The sequence below is a fragment of the Zalophus californianus genome, chromosome 14 (assembly GCF_009762305.2).
Source record: "Zalophus californianus isolate mZalCal1 chromosome 14, mZalCal1.pri.v2, whole genome shotgun sequence".
NCBI classification, from domain to species: Eukaryota; Metazoa; Chordata; class Mammalia; order Carnivora; family Otariidae; genus Zalophus; species Zalophus californianus.
In genome coordinates, this window is record NC_045608.1 from 7,299,402 (window position 1) to 7,323,113 (window position 23,712).

Consider the following 23,712-nt stretch of genomic DNA (forward strand, 5'->3'; position numbering starts at 1 on the left):
TGTAAAGTTTAGCCTACAGACTAAGAGAGCAAAGCGAAGGGCTTTCTGATTGCTACACAAGATTTCCATTAGAGTGGGTATGCTAAGAAGAAAGAGTAGGGTCCAGTCCCCGTCTCTCAACTCAATTCTCCGCGCCCAACGACTCCTGGACCGAGGCAAGGTCCGGATAGGGCCGGGGGTCTTGGGGGAGTGTCGGAACCGACGGGGGAGAAGGAAACGGCGGGCGCTAGGGCCAGGAAAGACAGCAGACGTCGGCCCATTCCAATTTCCGGGTTTGCGTGCAGTCAGCCGCCTCGGTCACGTGACGGTGCTGCCACGTGACCGCGCCCGTGGGCTTAGCCAGGAGAGGGGGCGGTGGGGCAAGATGGCGGCGCACCTGTCTTACGGACGAGTGAACCTGAACGTGCTGCGCGAGGCGGTGCGTCGCGAGCTGCGCGAATTCCTGGACAAGTGCGCGGGAAGTAAGGTGAGGGACGGGAGGTGGCGGCAGTGCTCTCCAGCCGCCCGTCCGGGCTGGCCTCATCCGGTGCCTGACCGTCTGAGCTCCAGGTGTACGGGGTCCCTGGGACTTACGAGGAGGGGAACAGGTGGGACCAGTGAGGCGGGGAGAGGAACCTGACGGTGGGTCCTGAGGCACACAGTCCACAGAGTCGGCGTGGCATAGCAATTGTTTCGTTGCAGCAGAGTAAGCCACTGTGGTATCTCAGTCCCTCGTGAACCACCTATGTCAGGTGCCCTTCAGGTCCAGAGGGGCAGGTGTGGTGCCCCCTGAGATCCGGACGCGTGGGGCGGGTCCGGCCCAAGGACGTAGATGGTCCAGTGCCCATGCATTACAGCGATCATGCGTGTCGTTGCATATCGAACCGTCGAAAGTCTCTGAAGCTCCAGCAGCTTACAGCCTGCTGCTCACACGGATTATGAAAGAAGTTTAGAGTTATTTGAGGTTTTAACGTGGCCATTCTGAGGATTGTTTCTCCTGTTAGACGTTTACCACCACTCAGCTCACAACTGAGTGAGAAATGGTAGATCAGAGACTTGATAGGATTTCTTCTAAGCGGTGTCACCTTTCTCCTCTCCCCTTAGGATTTATCAGGCCCCCTTAAGTAATTGGCAGTACAACTCCGAAAAGAAAAGGAAAACCGGGGAATCTCAAGAATCAGTCGTAGGAAGAATAGAACCCCAGGAGATAGAGTGGGTACTAGCAGCCATTGAGAGGAAAAAAAAAGCAGGCTAAGTCCTAGGTGCCCAGTTCAGGCTCAAGAAATGACACTGAAATCTGAATAAGATCGTGGATTGGATCAATGTCAGTATCCTGGATGTAATATTGTACTCTGGTTTTGCAAAATGTTACCATTGGGGGAAACTGGGCCGAGCATAGAAGGGCTCTCTGTATTATTTCTTACAAATAAATGTTAACCTACACTTATCTCAGTAAAAATTTCAGTTAAAAAAGAAGGGGGCACCTGGGTGGCTCAGCCAGTTAAGCGTCAGACTTGATTTCTGCTCAGGTCATGATCTCAGGGTCATGGGATCGGGCTTCGTGTTGGGCTCCAAGTTGGGCTCCGCACTCAGCACGGCGTCTGCTTGACTTTCTCTCTCTCCTTCTCCCTCGCCCCGTGCACTCACTCACACTCTCTCTCTCTCTCTCCCAAATAAATAAATCTTTAAACAAAACAAAAAATCAGCAATATCATCACTTGTCCAGATGCTGGTTTTCTTTAGACCTATAAGATATGAATGTGGTTAGAGCCAATTAAAATTTTTGTTAATTCAGAGTTTGAAGCAAATATTCCTACTACGTATGACTGCTGTTTTCTGTGGGTGTTGTTGAAATTCCTGACATTAACCATAACAAGAGTATTTCTCCTCTTCTCCTACAGGCAATAGTTTGGGACGAGTATCTCACAGGACCGTTTGGCCTGATTGCACAATATTCACTACTGAAGGTAAGTGAGCTATTTGGGTTTTGTTCAGGCATTAATAATTCTAAACTTCAGCAATAATAGGATTTTACATTTTCTCCCGAGTAATTGGCAAAGCTCTTTGGTCTTTATAGACAGTGATACTAATGCATGTCTAACATTCTTTATACAGTGGTCCATTGGCCAGTGATTTTATGCTGATCCTAATTCTAGGGAAATTACTAGCTTTGTATTATGTGACCATTACCTAGTGTCACTGACAATTCCTCGTGTGAGAGTCATTTGAATTCAGGTGCAGTAGCAGTGACTTAATCCTGAAAATTTTTCCTTTATACACCTGGCTTTGGGGAAACTAAATTTTGCTAATCAAGTAATAATGTCATTTGGCTGGGAGTGTTAATGATGTCTGAATCAGGATAGGATAGGTAAAGTTCAGGGTTTTTGTTAACCTTTTGTGTATGTGTTTTCCTAGGAACATGAAGTGGAAAAAATGTTCACACTTAAAGGAAGTCGTTTGCCCGCAGCTGATGTCAAGAATATTATCTTCTTTGTCAGACCCAGGCTAGAACTGATGGATATAATTGCCGAAAATGTGCTCAGGTATCTCTCAGAGCTTATGTTTGGTCCAAAAGAGGTTGGTCCTTCTCATGGTTTTAATGTCCTGAGCCTCTTATTGCAATTCTTCATCTTGCCAGTGCATGGAAAGGTGGTCTTTTAGAAAACAGGGCAGGCGTGAAAGAACATAAGAGGGCAGATGGGAAACTCATGAAGTTGTTCAAACAGTTGGAGAAGGGGGGCAACATATAACCCCATTTTCAGGACAGCTAAAATTGAGACCTATATCAATAGAAAGGACTCTGATTACAAAACCAAAACCCCTAATGGTTATTTTTCAATACACTCAATATAGTGTGCTTGAATTTCATAAGTAAAATAAGTATGAGCTGATTAAAATTTAATATAGCATCCAATCTGTAGAGGAAGTTCTCAGCCCCATCTGCACTCTGTGGTACAGTTGATTGATGTGGCCCTTAAGATCTTAAAAGCATATGGGCTATTTTGGGAAGTCCACTGTCAAGGAGACTAGACCTGGGAGTCAAGAGTGATCTTTCATTTTCCTGTAAGACTGTGTCGCTGCATTGGTGGGGTTAAAGAGTCATTTGTTTTCAGTAAGACACAGATATCCTGTTTCAATAAACCTGAGAGCTTTAAAGCCCCATAAATGGTTTAAGAGAAAGCTAGAAAATGCATCACGAAACACTGGCTGTGAATCAATGCCTCTTTCCTGTCACGGAAAAAGAGAGCAAAGGAGCAACTATATAACAGTTTGAACCTGGAAGTCAATATGTGTATGTTTATCTGACCAGCATTTATTTAGTGCTTGCTGTGTGCCAGGCCACGGGCCAGGCGCTGGGAATAAAATAAGTGAAATAGGCTACGACTCATAGGCGCTTGTAAGCTAACAAATGTTACTTCATTTGCAGTGAAGACAGACGTGGTCCAACAAGAGATTTCCACATTTTGTTTGTGCCGCGACGTAGTTTACTGTGTGAACAGCGGTTGAAGGATCTGGGTGTTCTGGGATCCTTTATTCATAGGGAGGAGTACAGCCTTGACCTCATTCCATTTGATGGGGATCTCTTATCCATGGAATCGGAGGGTGCATTCAAAGTAAGTTTGACATTCTCCTTTTTAATGTCAGACTTTGATTTTTGTCGTATTTGTGAGCATGACGGCGTCAGTGATCCTGTTTTCATTTGCATTTCTGTGATTGCCGTGAAGCTGAGCCTCTTTCCATATGTTTATTGACATTTAAGATTTTTCTCTTCAGCACATCTTCAGCTTGTTCTTTTTTGTTGCTCATTCTTTCTTTTTAAGGAATTCTTTGTATATTCTGGACACGAATCACTGGAGGTTATAGAAGTGGCAAGTACATTCTCCCAATCTGTGATTTGTCTTTTCATTATGATATCTTTTATCCTGTAGACATTTCCCATCATAAAGTGCTTTATTTTTGTAGTAATAGCTTTATTGAGACATCATTCACATGCTACAAAATTTACCCTTTTACAGTGTGCAGTTCACTAGTTTTCAATGTATTCAGAATTGTGCGACCATTGCCACTGTCTCATTGTGGAACATTTTTCTCCTTTCAGAAAGAAACCCTCTGCCCATTAGCAGTCACCCCCTCTCTCCCTCCGCAGCTCCTGCCAGTCACTAGCCCATTGCCATCTGTATGGAGTTGCCTATTCTGGAGATTTCTTATCAACGAAATCATGTAACACATGGTCTTTTGTGTCTGGCCTTTTTCTTAGCATCATGTTCTCGAGGCTCATCCATGTTGTAGCAGATTATCAGTCCTTCATTCTTTTTTATTGTCAAACAGTATTCCGTTGTACTAATAGCCCACATTTTGTTTATCATTCATCTTTAGTGGACAGATGATGATTTTTCACCTGTTGGCGATCATGATGCTGTGAACATTCTTACAAGGTTTTGTATGTACATGTGTTTTCGTTTCTCTTACATATACCTGGAAGTAGAATTGCTGGGTCATACGGTAAAACTCTGTGTTTAACATTTGAAGGAGCTGACAGACTTTTACACAGTCACCGCACCGTTTTCTGCTCCCACCAGAGATAGATAAGGGTTCCAATCTTACATCCTCAGCAACACATTGTTATCTGTCTTCTTGAAGTTTGCCATCCTGGAGAGTGTGAAGCATTATCTCATTGTGGTTTTGATTTGCATTTCCATAGTGACCAATGATGTGCTTCTTGGCCATTTGTATGTCTTCCTTTAAAGAAATATCCATTCTTATCCGTGGTGCATTTGTTAAAGTGGAGTAGTTTATCTTTTCGTTAGAAGAGTTGTAAGAATTCTGGAATGTTCGGGATGCAAGTTCTTTATTGGATACATGATTTGCAAATATTTTATCCCATTCTGTGAGTTTTTTTCACTTGGTAAAAGTGAAACACAAATTTTTTTTTCAACCCAGAATTTTTCATTTTAAAGTTCAGTTTAACTGTTTTTCCCTCTTGTTGCTTTTGCTTTTGGTGTCCCATCTAAGAAATCATTGCCTAACCCGGACTAATGGAACCCTTATGTTTTCTTCAAACAGTTTTATGGTTTCAGTCTTACATTTAGGTCTTTGAGCTATTTTAAGTTCACTTTTATCTGATGTGAGGTGGGGATCCAGCTTCATTCATTTGCATGTGGCCGTCCATTCGTTCCAGCACCATTTGCTGGAAGGCAGTACTTTCCTCATTGAATTGTCTTGGTGCCCTTGTTGAAAATCCATTGTCCATAAATGTAAGTGTTTATTTCTGATGTCCCAATTCTATTCCATTAATCAATATGCCTGTCCTTATGCCAGCACCCTACTCTCTCAATTACTGTGGTTTTGTAGTAAGCTTTGACACTGAGAGGTAGGAGTCTTCCAAGTTAAAGTAGTTAAATATATCACTTTTATTCTTTTAATTTGTGCTCTTTGAGTATTACTAAATCCTTCTCCACGCTGAAGACATAGGAAATCTTATATTTTCCTTCGAAAATCTTGGAAGTTTTGCTTTTTACGAAAAAAAAAAAAGGTCAGGTCTTTGATTTAGCTTGAATTGTGTATTTGTGTGGAGTGTGTGGTGTGAGGTAGAGGCTCATTTAATTTTTTCCAGTTGGGTAGCCAGTTGTTCCAGCCCTGGTTTTCTCCGCTGCTTATTTTCCACATATGTTTATAGCAAACGTGCACGCCTTCAGAACTAAGAGTTTTCTTGCAAATGTAAATTTATGTATTTGCTTTATTTACCACCTTTATTTCAAAGAACACTTTCTCTCATAAGAATATTACTTGATCTTTAATAAAATGATTTGAAAGTGTTTTTTTTTTTAAGATTTATTTATTTATTTATTTTTTGACAGAGAGACAGCGAGAGAGGGAACACAAGCAGGGAGAGTGGGAGAGGGAGAAGCAGGCTTCCCGCAGAGCAGGGAGCCCGATGCGGGGCTCCATCCCAGGACCCTGGGATCATGACCCGAGCCGAAGGCAGACGCAACCCAGGTGCCCTTGAAAGTTTTTGAGAACGTTATCCTTGCACAATGATTTCTTTGAGTAAGAAAGGATACAGAATGAAAAGTAAGCCTCCCAGTGCTCAAACTGCCAATTCCCTGTCAGAAGCAATCACTATTACTAATTCTTTTTTTTTTTCCCCAGAGATGCTTTGTGTAGCTACAGCTCATAATATATATAAAATACCCTCCCCACTTTATACAAATGGTGGCATATACCATATAAGTTTGGTATCTTGCTTTATTCCCTTTTTTTAAAGATTTTATTTATTTGATAGAGACACTGCAAGAGGGGGAACACAAGCAGGGGGAGTGGAAGAGGGAGAAGCAGGTTTCCCGCGGAGCAGGGAGCCCGATGCGGGGCTCGATCCCAGGACCCTGGGATCATGACCTGAGCTGAAGGCAGACGCTGAACGACTGAGCCACCCAGGCGCCCCTTGCTTTATTCTCTTGATAATATTATCTCAAGATCATTTTCTACCATATGTGAAAATGCTTCTGTATTTTTGTTTGAAGCTGCATACCGTTGCATTGTTTGGAGTTACCATAATTTATTAAACCAGTCCCCTTCTGTAGGATATGTCAGCGTTTCTCACCTTGTGCTGTTGGAGGTGGTGAATAACCCTGTACGTAGGTCACTGTGCATGTGGGCCCTGTAACTGTAGACTGTTCTTTACTCTCCTTTGACATTTGTCTTTGGACTTTGCTTATGGTAGTTTTTGCCATGCGTGTTTTTCAGTGCACTCACATTTGTCCATATTTCCTTCCTTGATTCATGGGTTTGTGATGGAGACTAGAACTTTTGAGAACCTCTGGTGTTGTACAAAAAAATTATTTGAAAGTTTTCTTCCCCAGGATGTTGTTAACAGTGATCACCACCTTAAAAGAGTTAACTTGAGGCAGTAGATCTCAGTGGCACCACTGACTAATTTGAATAACGAAGGTTCTTTTTCCGCCATGTTCCCTAGTGGTTTGCTTATACGCTGAATCTCATCCAAAGATGGTATAGACTCCCCCCGCCCCAACATTTTAAATGAAAAATTTCAGACATACACAAAAGTTGAGAGTTTGACAGGGAACACCCATATACCCATCACCTAGATTCTGGAATTACCATTTTGCTATATCTGTTTTATCGTGTAGCTGTAATGGTATACCCACATGTCATTAATTCACATCTCTGTAATTAATGTGAATTGGTAGCAGCTGAGGAAAACTTGTCCCGGCATGACAGACCCTGTCCAGAGGAGAGATTTCCTGTTTGTTTTTCTGATGATTTGCAAAAAAAGGACAGAATTATTTTCTGCTGGGAATCTCAAGCTCTTGGTTTTGTATGTTTACTTCAGATTCTGTTTAGAAATTAGATATTTTGCCTGGATGGTAAAGCTGAGAATTCCACCTAGTGCGAAATTCAGCCCCAATTTCTGATGGAGTTGATGTAATTTTACATATTTATGTGATTTTAAACAATGAGCATAATTTAGTGATTTTTGGCATCAGAAGGCACGTGTAGATCTTTCTATGCTTTGGGGATGTGATTAGGATCTTCTCCATCATTGTTCTGTATAAAATGTGGGAATCAGAGTTCACCCTGTTGAACGCTCAGTAACAGTGATTAATGTATCACAGCCTTCATATGTACACATAAAAATCAGTGTATATTAACCCGTTTCCTTTATAGAAACTGTTGGCTGTTCTATTGTGTAGGCATGTGGGGTTTGGAGGTCAAAAAGTATTTAAATGTTAACAGTATTAGCATTTGTCCCTCCCAAAATGTCCTCCTGGCTTAAAATTCCACAAGTGCACAATAGAGTTGGGATATTAACACAAATTATCACCCCCCCCCGACACTTATATTAGAGCAAAAAATTCAAGATTAATATCTGTTTTTAACTTTTAAATCTTTTTTAAAAGATAGCCTTGTAAAAGGAATGTCTGGGGTGCCTGGATGGCTCCTTCAGTTGAGCATCCAACTCTTGATTTCAGCTCAGGTCATGATCTAAGGGTCATGAGATTGAGTCCCATGTCAGGCTCCATGCTCAGTGGGGAGTCTGCTGGAGATTCTCTCTCTCCCTTCTCCCTCTGCCCCTCCTCCCACACTTGCTCACTTTCCCTCTCTCTCTAAAATAAAAATAAGTAATCTTAAAAAAAAAATGTCTGTAGTAACACAACTTTTTAAATTAAAAATAATATGAATGCTGGGGTACCTTGCTGGCTCAGTCTGTAGAGCATGCAACTCTTGATCTCGGGGTTTTGGGTTTGAGTCCCGTGTCGGGTATAGAGATTACTTAAAAATAGAATCTTAAAGGAGCACCTGGGTGGCTCAGTTGGTTAAGTGTCTGCCTTCGGCTCAGGTGGTGATCTTGGGGTCCTGGGATTGAGCCCCATGTCAGGTTTCCTGCTCAGCGGGGGGTCTGATTCTCCCTCTTCCTCTGCCCCACCCCCCACTCATTCATGCTCTCTCTCTCTCTCAAATAAATAAAATCTTTAATAATAATAATATGAATGCTATTTTGAGAGATGTTCCCTACTATTTTTTTTTCTTGAATTTTTATCTGACTTCTGCTCCAATCAGGAGTTTTAAGTAATTTTGCCAGAAAGTGTGTCTTCAGACATTTTTTTTTTTCACCTTTCCTTTTCAGTGAAGTATTAAAATACCCCAGACTTGGAAGAGCCATCATCCGGCAGGGCTTCCAGTGGTGACCAGATACTCCTCACAGTGTCTTCGGGGGGACAGCCCTCCTTCCTCCCATGGGCAGAGTGCTGGAGTGCTCCACTCTCTTCCCTAATCCCTTTGGTATCCTTTCCCTCCTGGCTTTGGAGACTAGATACGTTGGGTGGGTGGGTGGAGAGCAGGTGCCTGGTGCGATATACCATTTTGACTTATTATTTCTTTTTGTGGGGAGGCAGAGGGAGAGGGAGAGAAAGATTCTTAAGTAGGCTCCACACCCATCACAAAGCCCGATGTGGGGCTCGATCTCACAACCCTGAGATCATGACTTGAGCCAAAATCCAGAGTTGGACGCTTAACTGACTGAGCCACCCAGGCACCTCATGTACCATTTGACTTATGAGCAGACGATGATTGTGAAAAATATCCAAACAATAAAAGCTAACATTTATTAAGCACTTACTATATGTTTCAAGTGCTGGGATTTAATGTTTTACATGCATTTTCTTCATTTATTCCTTACACCATGTGGAATGTACTCCCTTCTACAGATGAGTAAATTGAGGCACACAGAGGTTATCTAACTGGCCTAGGGAGCAGCTGGTAAGTGGCACAGAGGGGCTCAGATCAAGGCGACCTGAGTCAGTGTCAGAACTGAGCATTTCCCCTCTCGCTTCCCAACTGGCTTTGTGTGTATTTTGTTGGCCTTGACGAAATATACCTTATATATTTTATAAAGTAAAGTGTATTTTCTGAAAATGAGATCAGACTCTAAATTTCGTTCAGCTACCCCTTTTCACTCCTCAAGACGTTAGGACCTTTGTTATCAGCACATATGAACATCTCATGTTGTGAAAACTGCTAAGTATTCTGTTGTCTGGTCCTCTGGCACAAAGAATGTGTGCCTTTGTGGGTATTAGCATGTGGCCTTCCCCGAATGCCCTCCCAAAGTCTGCACTCCCCACAGGGAGCGAGAGAACCCATTCTCATTGTCCGTCTTTGTTAATCAGTTTACTTGAGATTCGATAAATAAGAAGAATTGGTGTGGTTGGTGAACAGTTTTCTTCCAGAAGGCTCTGCCAGGTGCTTCCACAGCTGCATCCCAGTAGCACAGCTGTTGGCCTTGTGTTCTTGACTGCCAAGTAGCAGCTTGACGAAACGGTCTTGTGTCCCCAGCTTTCCAGGCAAAGTGGGAAATAAGGGGAAAGTCCCGGGGCCAGACAGAGGCAGGCCCCCAGCAAGCACCCAGTGACTGGGGCCTAACAGTAACCACCCTTTCTCCCCGCAGGAGTGCTACCTGGAGAGTGACCAGACGAGCCTCTACCACGCAGCCAAGGGGCTGATGACCCTGCAGGCTCTGTACGGGACAATCCCCCAGATCTTTGGGAAAGGGGAGTGTGCCAGGGTAAGAAATGGTGCATGTTTCTGGGGTGAAGGAAGGGGTGCCCTGGTACCCAAAAGGGGAGCAATAAGAAGCTATCTACAAACAAGTACAGTTAATCCTATTTATGTGTGAATTCACCTAATTGCTGAAATGCACTTGTAACCCCAAATCGATACTTGCAGTGTTTGTGGACATGTCAAGAGCGGCAAAAAATTTGAGCTGCCCGCTGTGCACCTTCCCAGCTGATGTCCAGTACAGCAATGCTCTGCCTTCTTGTTTTGGCTCTCAAGCGGTAAACAGGTGTCCTTCCTGCCACTGTGTAGGGCCATGCACTACCTAACACCACGTTTTTTGCATTTTGGCGCTTTCTCTTGGTGATTTTACTCTTTCACGTGGCCCCAAGGGTGGTCCTGAAGCAATGCCCGTGTTCCTGAGCTCAGGAAGGTTGTGATGGGCCTTACTGAGAGAATACCGTGTTGCCTCAGCTTCCCTCAGGTGTGACTGATGGTGCTGTTGGCAGTGAGTTCATTGTTGGTGAATCAACAAGCTATAGGAAATAAAGTGTCTTTAAATAGAAACACACGTAAAACAAGGTTACACATTGATTATTTGATAAAAATCTGACCAGAGGCTCGCAGAAACCTAAGCCCGTATTTGCCCGACAGCGGTGGCTCGGTACTCGCCGAGTCCGTGCTCATGGTGACTTTGCAGGAGTCCCTCCAATACCGAGAACAGACTGCATCCGAGTTCTCGTGCCTCACTGAGTAGTGGCTGCCATCAGCGCACATGCGTGTGTGGGAGTGGGTGGCCAACACAGACGCTTTTCTCTAACTGCTTATTTCTGATCAATCTCAGTCTTCCACAGTTTCTCTCCTTTTTAAATTTTTTGATTGTCTTTCTGTTTTTAGCTACATTTTAAACTCTGCTACTTCCCAGAAAAGTCCCACCTGATCCAATGTTTTTTTTCCAGCAAGTGGCCAATATGATGATCAGGATGAAGAGAGAATTTACAGGAAGCCAAAATTCAATATTTCCTGTTTTTGATAATCTCTTGTTGCTCGATCGAAACGTTGACTTATTAACGCCTCTTGCCACTCAGCTTACGTATGAAGGACTCATTGATGAAATTTATGGCATTCAGAACAGTAAGTAAAGTGACATCTGTGTTTCCTGAAAGGTCATTGGATAGAAATCTCCAAAAGGTCATTTTTTTTTTTTTTAGAGATGCTTTCTTAAATTAGAGGATATTTGAGAAAATACAATACTGACTTCTGGTTTTCAGACACCAGATTAAACAAAGTCCAAGCAAAAACTGCTGTTGTCGGTCCCACGAAGGCTGGCCGGATGCTTAGTGTGCAGGACTCTGCTTGTCCCCGTGAGCAGTGGCCCTGGGTTAGATGCAGGTGGCACTGCAGTTTGGAGAATGCAGACCCTCGTGGCTGGTGGTTGTTGGGAAAGCTCGTTGGAGAGGTGGCATTTGCACTGGGTTTGGGGAGGGGTAGGTGTAGAGGGCCACGGCGAGGGGCAGGCTGCATCAGAGACACAGGGATGCTGCTGTGGACATTGCAGTGGGGCGTATCCAGGGAAGGGCCGACACTCGAGGTTGGGGACACAGGATGGAAGACGGGGGAGGCCTCCTAGCGTTTAGGTGTGACAGGTCATTAGGTCAAAGTTCACAAACATGTTGGTTTGGTTTTGGAAATGCTTAAAATAGTCCTGATGTATTTCTTTATGATCAAAGTGTACTTTGATCATGGAAAAATCAAAACCTTAGTATTATATGCCGTTGTTTCCTAAAGCTGGCTTACTTTTCTCCTGAGTTGGAAAATCCTGTTTTGTGCCTGGCACTTTGATCCGTTCTTCCAGTAAAGGCACACAGGTGCTTTCTCCCTTCCACTGTCATTCAGGTTATGTGAAATTACCTCCGGAGAAATTTGTACCGAAGAAGCAGGGCGATGCTGGGAAGGATCTCCCCACGGAAGCAAAGAAGCTTCAGCTGAATTCTGCAGAGGAGCTCTATGCTGAGATCCGAGACAAAAACTTCAACGCGGTGGGCTCCGTGCTTAGCAAGAAAGCAAAGGTGATCTCCGCGGCGTTTGAGGTGAGGCACTTTGGCTGTGTCTTGCTGCAGCTCTGGGTCACAGGCTAGACTGCCCCCCCTCCCCCAGGAGAGGAAGAGCCTCTGGGCTTCGGTGCAAGTGCACATTTCTCTCCTAACGTGCAGGGTTTCTTTTGGAACTTGTTCCCAGGTCCCATGACAGAAGGTGTAAGTTGCCTCCTTTTTTTGCAGAGTGGCGGGAGCAGTGTTTGCGGTTTAAAGGCTTTCGTTAGAAATATTTGTTTTGCCTTTTCCTTTTTCATTTTTTCCTACCTCACTCAAGAGGAAGCTGGCTGTACTATAAATAAAAGATCCTCTAGAATAGAACTTGCGGTTTGGGGTGAAAGCTCTAAGTTTAGCCAGCCTGCCAATGGTGGCGGAGCCCCGCCGATGCGGTAGGTGACAATGCGAGAGGCGCTTCATTATCACCTCTTGCCTCCTCTTGCCCGGATGCTTGTTTACTCTTGGGTGAACTCATTTTGGAAACAGGGAAATTCAGTAAGCTGATAAACTCTGAATATTTAGACTTTGGAAACGTAAACTGGGAGAATTTTTGAAAACTAATGTTGCACCGAGTATGTATTTCTAGATTTCATCTTTCTGAGGGATTATATTCATTCATTGATTTTCACATTTCTGAAGTTACATTGGTTTACATGATTCAGTTTTGAAAAAAAAAAAAAAAATCCCATCACTAAGCGAGGTTTGCTTTGTGGACAATATTCAAGATTGAGATTGAGCAGTAAGAATGCCTTTTTAGTTTTTTTTTTATTACAGAGGACACTTTTTGCTGTTTACATTCCCCTCTTAACATAATGTTTTTGTTTTTTATTCAGAAGTATTTCTGGGTAACCTAATAGTGCCCCCACAAATACTCAGATGCCCCCAAATACTAATCACGATAGGAACCCGGGCATAGGAGGAGAAAACCTCACATGTTTGCTCTCTGAAGAACTAACACAGTAATCAGGCACCATGAACTCATCTTCTCTGTTTTTCTCGTAATGGCGGAGCTGGGTTTGGCCTGATTTATTTGTATTCCATTTTTTTTTCCACTTTGATATAAATTATACATCCTGTGAGCAACACACAGAGCAGAGCACTTAAAAATAAAATACCTTCAGGGCACCTGGGTGACTCAGTCAGTTGAGCGTCTGCCTTCGGCTCAGATTGTGGTCCCGGAGTTCCAGGATCGAACCCCGCGTCGGGCTCCTGGCTCAATGGGGAGCCTGCTTCTCCCTCTCCCGCTGCCCCTCTGCCCTGCTCGTGCTCGCTCTCGCTCTCTCCCTAAAGTAAATAAATAATATCTTGAAAAAGAAGCAGAATAATTCTAAAAATAAATTAATAAATAAAATATCTCCCCTGCTTGATGGGTCTGCCATTTCCCCCATTTCAGGAAAGGCACAACGCTAAAACGGTTGGGGAGATCAAGCAGTTTGTTTCCCAGCTGCCCCACATGCAGGCAGCAAGAGGCTCACTTGCAAACCACACCTCGATTGCTGAGTTAATCAAAGACGTTACCAGTGAGTATCCTTTGGAGTGATGATTTTCATCAGGGCTGACTTGCATGCACACTCTTGACGCCGGGGTCACGGGCACCATGATATCTCCTCGGGAAAGGCAGCTCTATTTGAACATTGTTTGTCATTCTCAGTGTTAATTAAGTGCATGCATGTTCATAGTTAAATGTGTTTCATTTGTGGTTAACTCACTTTTTCCCCGTTATTAATATAATCCTAAGACAAGATATTTGGAATAGTGATAAGAGAAAAAAACTCTTCTGTAAGTTTGCCACCATAATGAGGCTCTTTTTTTATCTAGTTTTTTCCCCTCTTGTTAAGGGTTCATCAGAGCAATGTGATGTTTCTGCTTTTGTTTTTGTTTTTCCCTTGAAAAATTCCTTCAGAATTGGTAGAGAGATCACGTTGAGTATTTTGAAAGAGCTCAGAAGATGTGTGTTAAATCAAAGACGAGTTTATTCATAAAACTTGGGTGCCATGTATTATGAAGTCTACTTTGAATCTGAAGTAAAACTTGGTGTTGGAAAATCAGTCCTTTGTTTTCCTGTTAATAGGACGCAGTTAAAATGGGGTTGAATTTGATGATGATCGTGAAGTGCTAGGGAGATTAGCTTTCCCTGGTACCAAGGCTAAATTCTTGGGATCTGTGTTGAGTCCTAAGGACAACAAAGGGGTACAGTGCTGCATGTCGATGTAATTTAGGAACACAGGGTTGTAGGGTTTTCCATGTTTTAGAAGATTGTTTTCAGATGACAGTTTGAGCCTTTTGCTTGCTTGTGTTTTTGCGCGTCTTGTTTCTTAATTATCTTCTGTGTAGAAAAGCACACTGCTCAAATCAACATTTATTTAATTTCTAAGTTGCAAATTTGCTAATTACATTTTAGCTTCTGAAGACTTCTTTGATAAACTAACAGTGGAGCAGGAGTTTATGTCTGGAATAGACACTGATAAGGTATGTGAACAGTAAAACTAACAAATCATTGGTGATTTGTCAAAGGTCAGATTATAGCTAGAAAAGCAACTGTGTTGATTCCCATGCCTTGCCGAGGCATTTTTGAGAGCAAGTGCAAAATGTGGAAGTCCAGATTTCTCCAAGTCATGTGTAGTTACCATTGCTCTGTGCAAGGCGCTTTCCAGCCCCTGCAACCAACCATCTTTAAGGCCTGTCGTAGATAAATGAAGATACTGCTTTCTGAGGGAACTGCTCATATAATTCCTGTAAATATCCACCTGTATTAATACATTTAAAATTATGCAATTTCTGGAAATTCCTATTTTCTAGAAAATCTCCTATTTCCCAAGAAAGTTCCTATTACTTTGCGGCCAATAAATCACTTCTGTTATTGAGACAGACACGGTCACAGACACCCCAGACATTCAGGAACCTCTCAGAAGGCTGTCTGCTGTGTTCAGACAGGCGGTTGCATTGCCTGAGTGTGTCCTCCACTTTGAAAAATAATCGTAAATACCAAGTTCGTTAGGCCCCCAAACTGGATGCTGGGATACATACCTATATATTTTGTTTCCAGGTCAATAGCTACATTGAAGACTGTATTGCCCAAAAGCACCCGCTGATCAAGGTGTTAAGATTGGTTTGCCTCCAGTCCGTGTGCAATAGTGGACTCAAACAAAAAGTTCTGGATTATTACAAAAGAGAAATTCTCCAGGTCAGTAGATTTCAAATTACTAATTTACCAAAGGAGGAAACATCTTTTTAACAAAGTACAGCTTAAAGCTCCTATTTTGGTATATTGTTTCCACTGTCTTAAATTTTTTTAACACCTAGAGGGGGTTGTTCTTGGTATTGATCACCGTTTACTGTGTTTGCATAATAATAACGGTTAATGTTTATTGAGCATTTACTATGTACCAGGCTCTAGTGAAAGAGCTTTAATGTATTCTTTGTTTAATCCTCACTACAGCCCTGTGAATTAGATACTCTTATCATCCCTATTTTATGAATGAAAAAACTGAGGCACAGGGTCATTTTGTAACTTGCCCATGGTCACCTGGCTAGTGAGTGGCAGAGCCAGTGCCAAAACCCAGGGAACTGGGGTCTGGTGCCTTTGCTCTTAACCAGATTGCATTTGATGGAGGAGGGGACCTTTTTTGCAAATTTTCTGATGATAATCCCTTAACAGATGTACTTAAATTAAGCTTGTTTTACTTCATGATTAGGAAAAGGCCACAATTATTTAAAATATTCTCCCCTCTGTTTGAAAATGTCTCAGGTAGTATTTACTTGCTACCACCAGCCATAGTTAAGTACATTGTTATTAAAACTAAATGCTCAAATTTTTTTTTGGTATTATCTTTTAAAAAATTACATAGGAAACACATGCATTCTCATCATATAAGATTCAAATAAGGCGAAGCATCTGGAGCAACATGTGATCCTTCCTGCACCTCACTCACACCCCCATCGCCCTCCCCAAATAGGACCAATGGCAACAGTTTGGTCTGTGTGCTTCCACACTCCCTTGTTTGCATTTACAGACAAAGAATATTCACATTCACAGACTCTGGGGTAAGACTGGCTGGATCCATGTCCCAGCTCTGTTACTAAGTAGCTGTGTGACCTTGGGCAAGTTACTTAAACTTCTCTGTAAAATGGAGATAGTAATACCACCTAGCACATTGGGTTATAATAAAGAGACTGAGTTAATGCACATATGACAGGCTTACAACAGAACACTGCCCCCCCCCCCAGAAAGTGTTATGTAAGTGTTGGCTATTACTATTATTATTTACTGTATCTTTTTATTTTTATTTATTAAAGATTTTTAAAAATTTATTTGAGAGAGAGCACAAGTAGGGGGAGTGGCAGGCAGAGGGAGAGGGAGAAGAAGGCTCCCTGAGGAGCAGGGAGCCCAATGCGGGGCCCGATCCCAGGACCCCAGGATCATGACCCGAGCCTAAGGGAGTTGCCCAACCAACTGAGCCACCCAGGAGCCCCTACTGTATCTTTTTAAAAATAGAAATAAAATCCTACTGTATATTCTGTTACAATATTTTTTGTCCTTAAGAATATATCCAGGGGCACCTGGGTGGTGTAGCCAGTTGAGCATCCAGCTCTTGGTTTCAGCTCAGGGTGTGATCTCAGGTTCGTGAGATGGAGCCCCATGTGGGGCTCCATACTCAGCGGGGAGTCTGCTGGAAATGCTCCGTCTCCCTCTGCCACTTCCCCTGCTCGCGTGTACACACACACACCCTCTCTCTTTTTCAAATAAATTATTAAAAAAAAAAAGAATATATCTAGATCTTTCTTATCAGAATGTATAGATCTGCCTCATTCTTTTTTTTAAGTATCAAATTATATCCCATATAAAATATATATTAATTTATTTGATGCTCACTTAAGTTGGGTCCATAAATTCTGACTTTAAAGTAAAAACTGTAGGGGTGCTGGCTGGCTCAGTTGGTTAAGCGGCTGCCTTCAGCTCAGGTCATGATCCCAGGGTCCTGGAATCAAGCCCTGCATCGGGCTCCTTGCTCAGCGGGGAGCCTGCTTCTCCCTCTGCCTCTGCCTCTCCCCCTGCTTGTACTCTCTCTCTCTGACAAATAAATAAATAAAATCCTTAAAAAAATAATAAAACTGTAAATCGGTCTTTGAAGAAGCGAGCTGGGTTAATTGTAATGGGCAGGCCCATCTCATCCTCCATGCTGCCCCTGTGTCCATAGACAGTCATTCCGTGGATTTGGGTAACGTGCCCCACAGTACACACTAAGTCCATTTGTTGGAAGTGCTCTTTTTAGAAAGTGGCAGAAACACTTTTCCTGTTCTGACATCAATCCGAACGGCTTGTCTTGCAGACATATGGCTATGAGCACATATTGACCTTGTACAACCTAGAGAAGGCTGGCCTGCTGAAACCACAGACGGGGGGCAGAAACAATTACCCAACAATCCGGAAAACGCTACGCCTCTGGATGGATGATGTGAACGAACAGGTGAGACACACCCCTCCACTTCAACTCAGTTTACTTACTGGTTAATGGTTTATCGTGGCCACCTAGGCTACTTGATTTATACATCCACCTTGCCCTTTCTAGAACAGTTTTCTAATGTTTTTTAGAAAGTAATGCATTCACATATCCTATCTGTCAGAATCCCAGCAGGGAACAAAGGGCGCTCTGACGCTGGGGAATTTGAGGGGAGTTTCTTAAGATGTGGGCAGGGTGGGAGCCGGCAAAAGGCCTGCAGTGGGGATTCCTTACCAACCTGGGCCCGAGGGCAAGGAGAGGGAACTGTTGCAGAAACCTGTTCCAGAACTTGAAGAGAAGAGCTGTGTGGAGAGGCCATGTGACAAGACAAGGGATGAGAGGCCTCTGGTGGAGAGACACAGCCAGCCTCCAGCAGTGTCACAGAGAGGAAGCTGGGGCTGTAAACCCCTGACCTCACATGCTGCCCACTCTCCAGGTTCCATCTGGTGCCTCCCATTGGCCAAACCCAAAGAGGGCATGGGAGCACATTGGCATAGAGCCTACAGGTTCGCCTCCTGGACACAGAGCACGGGGAGGGGGGCGGGGGTGGTGGTGAAGGATCTGGAAAATGTCCAGCACGTGTGGTAGAAATGTCGGCCATACAAAAATAAGGCAAACAGTGAAAAGTCAGGTTCCCTCCACATCTCACCCTGGTTTTCCCTCAGAAGGAACCACTGTAACCAGTGTTTTTAATCTATCCTTCCAGGAAGATTCTGTGTATCTGGAGACCTTTTAATATAAATGATGCATATTTTATACCATTGGCTTCCAAAGTAGAGTGTACTTTGCCTTACATTTATTGTTGAGTCCAGTTTTTCTAAATTTCTTTTTCTTATTTTCTTTTTTAGACTTTCATAGGAACTTTATCAGGCTGCCTCCTGCAACAAAAGCTAATAATTAAAATGTCTCGTCCACCAGTGGCAGAATCAGATGATCTTCCCCCCGGGGGTGGAATATAGATACTCTTAATTTCTATGTTGTACAGGGTAGACAGTATACTAGTTCTCTTCCCTGTTCTGACCTGCCTCTCCTCACCCACCCCAACCACCACTTAACACTATGTCTTAAAGATCCCTCTGTGATCTACCTCATTCTTTTTTGTAAGTTTTTTTTTTTTTAATTGCTACATAGTGGTTTTGCAGATAAACCTTAATTTATGATTAACAGATTTCTCTTGATAGAAATTCAGGTTGTTTCCAGTCTTTTGCTAGAACAGACGGAGTTGCAGCTAATACATCTGGGCTTTGATCTATCCTGGTGGACAAGCCCCTCTGTAGGAGAAATGCCTGGAAGTCGAATGACTGAGTTCAAGGGATACGCACGTTGTTGCTCAGCTAGAGAATGCTGGGTTTCCCTCCAAGAAGTTTCTTGCCAAAGCAAATAACAGCATTTCATGGTCAGTACCTAGAGATGCTTTGAGTGGCTTTTGCAAGATCTGAGTTGAAAGCGAACCTCAGGCAGCTAAGAATCAGGCCAAGCTGGGGTGGATTGGAGCAGAACGTTGCTGGAGTTTGTGTTTCTACCTTCAAAGCCAAATCACATAATTTTGGGTTACGCAAAAGGCCGCTGTTCAGTGGCTCTACGTCTCTATATCTATAGACTTTTTCCCCTTTAATTATTTAACAGAATCCCACGGACATATCGTATGTGTACAGTGGTTATGCCCCTCTCAGCGTGCGGCTGGCACAGCTGCTCTCACGGCCTGGCTGGCGCAGTATCGAGGAAGTTCTCCGCATACTCCCAGGGCCCCACTTTGAAGAACGGCAGCCGTTGCCCACGGGACTGCAAAAGAAACGTAAGTCGGTGGCCAGGATCTATAGCAGTTACACACTGCTGCTGTGGTTTTCGTGGACTGTGCTGTTGCTTTGTAAAGTACATTTGTAAGGTACGCAGCACTCAGAGTCCGGTAGACCTCTTTTGTTCGTCGCCAATGTATAGTGTAAGCGCTAGAACCCATCATTTCCTCAGGAGTAGCAGCTTTCAACGTCTGAGTTGAGATCAAAATCATGTTGCTGAGTTTCAAAGGAACTATTTGTACCAAGACACAGTTAACTTTTTTTTTTCTTATAATGATGCCATGTTTGTTTTTAAGATTTATTTATTTATTTTAGAGAGAGAGGGAGAGTGAGCAGGGGGAGGGGCAGAGGGAGAGGGAGAATCTCAAGCAGACTCCCGACTGGGCTCAGAACCCAACTCAGGGCTCGATCCCAGGACCCTGAGATCATGACCTGAACTGAAGGCAGACACTTAACTGACTGAGCTACCCAGGCGCCCCAGTGATGTGGGTTTTTTTTAAAGATTTATTTATTTTTAGAGAGAGAGGAAGAGAGCACATGTGCAAGAGTGAGTGGTGGGAGGGGCAGAGGGAAAGCATCTACAAGCAGACTCCTTGCTGAGCACAGAGCCCAATGCCTGGGCTCAAACCCACGATCCATGAGATCACAACCTGAGCTGAAACCAAGAGTTGGATGCCCAACCAACTGAACCACCCATGTGCCCCCATGATGTAGTTTTTTAAGACATGGGAAGAGAAGCACCCCTAATAAATAATTCTTAATTCTGAAATGTTTCCCTTTTAGGTCAACCAGGAGAAAACCGAGTCACTCTGATATTTTTCCTTGGGGGCGTAACCTTTGCTGAAATCGCGGCCCTGCGATTTCTCTCCCAGCTGGAAGACGGAGGTACAGAATATGTCATTGCCACCACTAAGCTAATGAATGGGGCCACCTGGATAGAGTCTCTAATGGAAAAACCTTTCTAGGCTGATCAAAGTCGACTTGAATGAACTGCAGAATAAACTGCTCCTTTGGAGAAGCTGCCAAAAGGAAGTGAAACCCCACTGAAGAGTAACAGAAGGATACAGAATTTACTTCGGGGGTCAGCCTCTTCAATTACACTGTTTTCTCCTTTCTGCTTCTCTTTTGTGTTTATAATTTCTTGAAGAAAAAAGAATAGAAGAGAATCCATCTGGCTAACAGAAACACCAGTTGTTAATGTTCTAAGCTCAGGGTCTTCTTAGAGACCTCTTGGAAACGTATTAAGGATGGTGGGGATGGGTAATCTTATACAGCTGCACAAATGAGGTCAGTTGTTAAAATAGGAAGGCAGAAACGGATGGGTAAATATGAAAAGTGGAAAGTCTCACCCCTAATAAACAGTGCTTTCTTGAAGGCACATCATGCCTGGGGCAGTGGCTGGGTGTTGGGGCAAGAGCTGGTCCTGTCACTGAGTTGAGATTTCTTTTTCCTGCAGAGTATGGCACATTATATTTGGTGTCCTCAGCCTCTGTCTTAGGTGATCACTAAGGCAAGTGTTGATTCCTTCTGCTTTCAATTCCTCTGCTTCTATAAAGCAAGAGGGGTGGAGGGACTTCTTTCTCCAAATCGAAGTTCATCTGACCAGCTAAATTTCTGTGGGTCTCATACTTATCAAGGGCTTTTTATTTTAATTTTATTTATTTGAGAGAATGAAAGAGAGAGAGAGAGAGAGCACGAGAGCAGGTTGGGTCAGAGGGAGATGCAGACTCCCCGCCGAGCAGGGAGCCCGATGCGGGACTCGATCCCGGGACTCCAGGATCCTGACCCGAGCCGAAGGCAGTCGCCTAACCAACTGAGCCACCCAGGCGCCCTATCAAGGGCTTTTTACATTGAGGAACGTGAGGATTGGGGAGCAGCTTCCTGAGAATTTTCTTAGACACTATTCAAAGACACTTTCTGAGCACACGTGCTGTTCACTCCACGATGTTTCCGTGGCAGATGCCTCCACTGAGGCATTGGGTTTTCTTCCCCACCCATCATGGGCCCCAGCACCAGCGGGTCCCACCGTGTGCAGCAATGACTCTTGCTTCTTCAGCATTTGGCGACACCACCTCCATGGTAACTGTCGCATGTACTTCTCCACACTCAGCCTCTTGCATTTGTTTTGCTTGGAAACATATTGCTCCGTTGCAGTTCCTGGTCCGGTGACCTCAGCCTTCTCTGGGACAGCTCGTCGATGGTCTCGGAGTCCAGCAGTCGCAGCTGCTCCTGCAGGAGACGATTAGCCTGTGGGGCAGAGGTACAGGGTATTGGTCGAGAGTCTGGAAACCTGTGTGTGTTCCCTACCTCCCTCCTGCTTCATCCTAACATCTGGAAGTTAAATCCAAGAAGGGAACCAAATGGATGGCTTCGTGGCCCTTGCCCAAGTCTCCCCTTTGTTGGGGGATCAAGGTCAGCATCCCTCCTCAGGGGAGGTGTGGCCTCTGTTGTTTATCAGTAACCACATGTTTTATTCTCATTTTGTTTCGTTGAGTGAATTTCTGGTAGCACATTGCATGCTATGAGTGAAAGAGAAATTCTACAATCAAAAAAAGTTTAAGAGTGAGGAGTAGAAGAGGTCATATTTAAGAGATCTGCTTCTCATGCATTCAGTTTGGCCTTGACATTCAGTATTTGGAAAACGGTGTTTAAAACTATGCTTATTTTAGAAAATCTTATTTCAAATACTTGTTATCCCAGGGAGATTAGTTTATACCTTCCAGCCCCAGCTGTTGTCAGCCTCAGCCGCCTTAGAGAATGAAATCCACCTTGTCCCTCAATGTTTTTGGCTCATGGGATTCAATTCAAGTCTGGTCAGGTCTCCTTGGCTGGGGTTTTTGTCCTACGAACAGATACTCAGTTGTGTCTCATGTGTCTACATTCACTTCTGAGTTTATTCTCGCTTGCTCAGAGCATAGTTAGGTCAACTCCTAAAATGCATTTAGCAGAAGACTTAACAACATCAATTGCTTCATTTGTATGCAAATAGAAAGTGGTGGATAATTGTATATTATACGCCTTTGTGTAAGTTCACTTAATACTTGAAGCAGCCTTTGTCTCAAAGGAGTATGCCCTTACTGAGAAAGGGTATGTGAATGGTACATTTATTCCTAGAGAGGGCGGATTGTTTACATCATGTCTGGACTTTTGTCTAGTTAGGTAGGCAGTTCTGCTACACCAGCAACTCCATAAAAAAGTCTATGTAGATAAAGAAGTCTGCATAGGCACTGTTCTGTGTCTTACTATACACTTCTGAATTTAGCCAACAGAGAAGTATTTGAATTGTAGTTTAACTGTAGAGCAAGAGAATACAGGCATATCGAGAGATATTGTGGCTTTGGTTCCAGACCACCCTGATAAAGTGAATGTTGCAATAAAGCGAGTCAAATGCATGTTTTGATTTCCCAGTGCATATAAAAATTATGTTTACACTATCCTGTAGTCTCTTAAGTGTGCAATAGCATTGTGTTTAAAAAATTGTATATTCCTTAAAGAATATGGCTAAAAAATGCTAACCATCACCTGAGCTTTCAGTGAATTGTAATCACTGATCACAGACCACCGTAATGAATATAATAATAATGGAAAAGTTTGAGATACGAGAATTACCAAAATGTGACAAAGTAAGCAAACGCTGTTGGGAAAACAGCGCTGACAGACTTGTTCAACACAGGGTTGCCACAAACCTTTAATCTTTAAAAACCGCACTGTCTGCAAAGTGCAGTAAGATGAGGTGTGTCTATAATGGTTAAAAGGAGGAATATTAAAAGTAGCACATTTAATTCTTAAAGAGCACTGGGAAGGGATTGGGCAGTCTCGCTCTGCCCTCACTAGAAATGGATTACAGTTAACTGTGACATGCTGGTCCGTCTCTTGTTCTCAGTTGTATGTTAAAGACTGGCCTGTCACCAGGAGGAAGTGTTTGTGTTCAGCAGAAATTCAAGAAGAAATACTTTTTAAAAAAAACTACCAAATGAACTGAGTGTCTAAAGCAGCCAGGAAGAGGGACTGTTGTAAGGATGGCAAGGCGTAGAAATGCAGCATCATGTAGAGTGAATCATGGAGAGATGGAATTGTACTCTAAAGCCAGATGTGTTTTACAGTCATAGGCTTAATGACCTGCTACAGAACATAGAGGGTGCCTTTTTGTCAAAGGCAAACAATGTAAACTTTCTCAGTTGCTCTTATTTCTAAAGGAACACCTGTGAATTTTAAGCCACATAATGTTTCTTAGGTTCAGTTACTGCGTGGTGACTAGAGCCTGCAGAGGCTGGA

At 43.4% G+C, this 23,712-nt stretch overlaps 1 protein-coding gene across 2 annotated transcripts; it reads left to right on the plus strand.

Moving 5' to 3' along the window:
* The first annotated feature begins 335 nt into the window (after window positions 1–335).
* VPS33A (VPS33A core subunit of CORVET and HOPS complexes) lies at window positions 336–22,901 on the plus strand. 2 transcript variants are annotated; one of them, XM_027576927.2, is made up of 13 exons: window positions 336–466; window positions 1,881–1,946; window positions 2,395–2,522; window positions 3,407–3,593; window positions 9,944–10,060; window positions 11,010–11,184; window positions 11,947–12,140; window positions 13,534–13,660; window positions 14,542–14,609; window positions 15,187–15,324; window positions 17,471–17,608; window positions 19,268–19,436; window positions 20,221–22,901. In XM_027576927.2, the coding sequence occupies exons 1-13, from the start codon at window positions 365–367 to the stop codon at window positions 20,400–20,402; spliced, it is 1,791 nt and encodes a 596-aa protein (XP_027432728.1). In that variant the 5' UTR covers window positions 336–364; the 3' UTR covers window positions 20,403–22,901. The 2 variants fall into 2 exon arrangements, with proteins under 2 accessions (XP_027432728.1, XP_027432729.1); XM_027576928.2 differs by lacking the exons at window positions 13,534–13,660; window positions 14,542–14,609.
* Window positions 22,902–23,712: the final 811 nt, after the last annotated feature.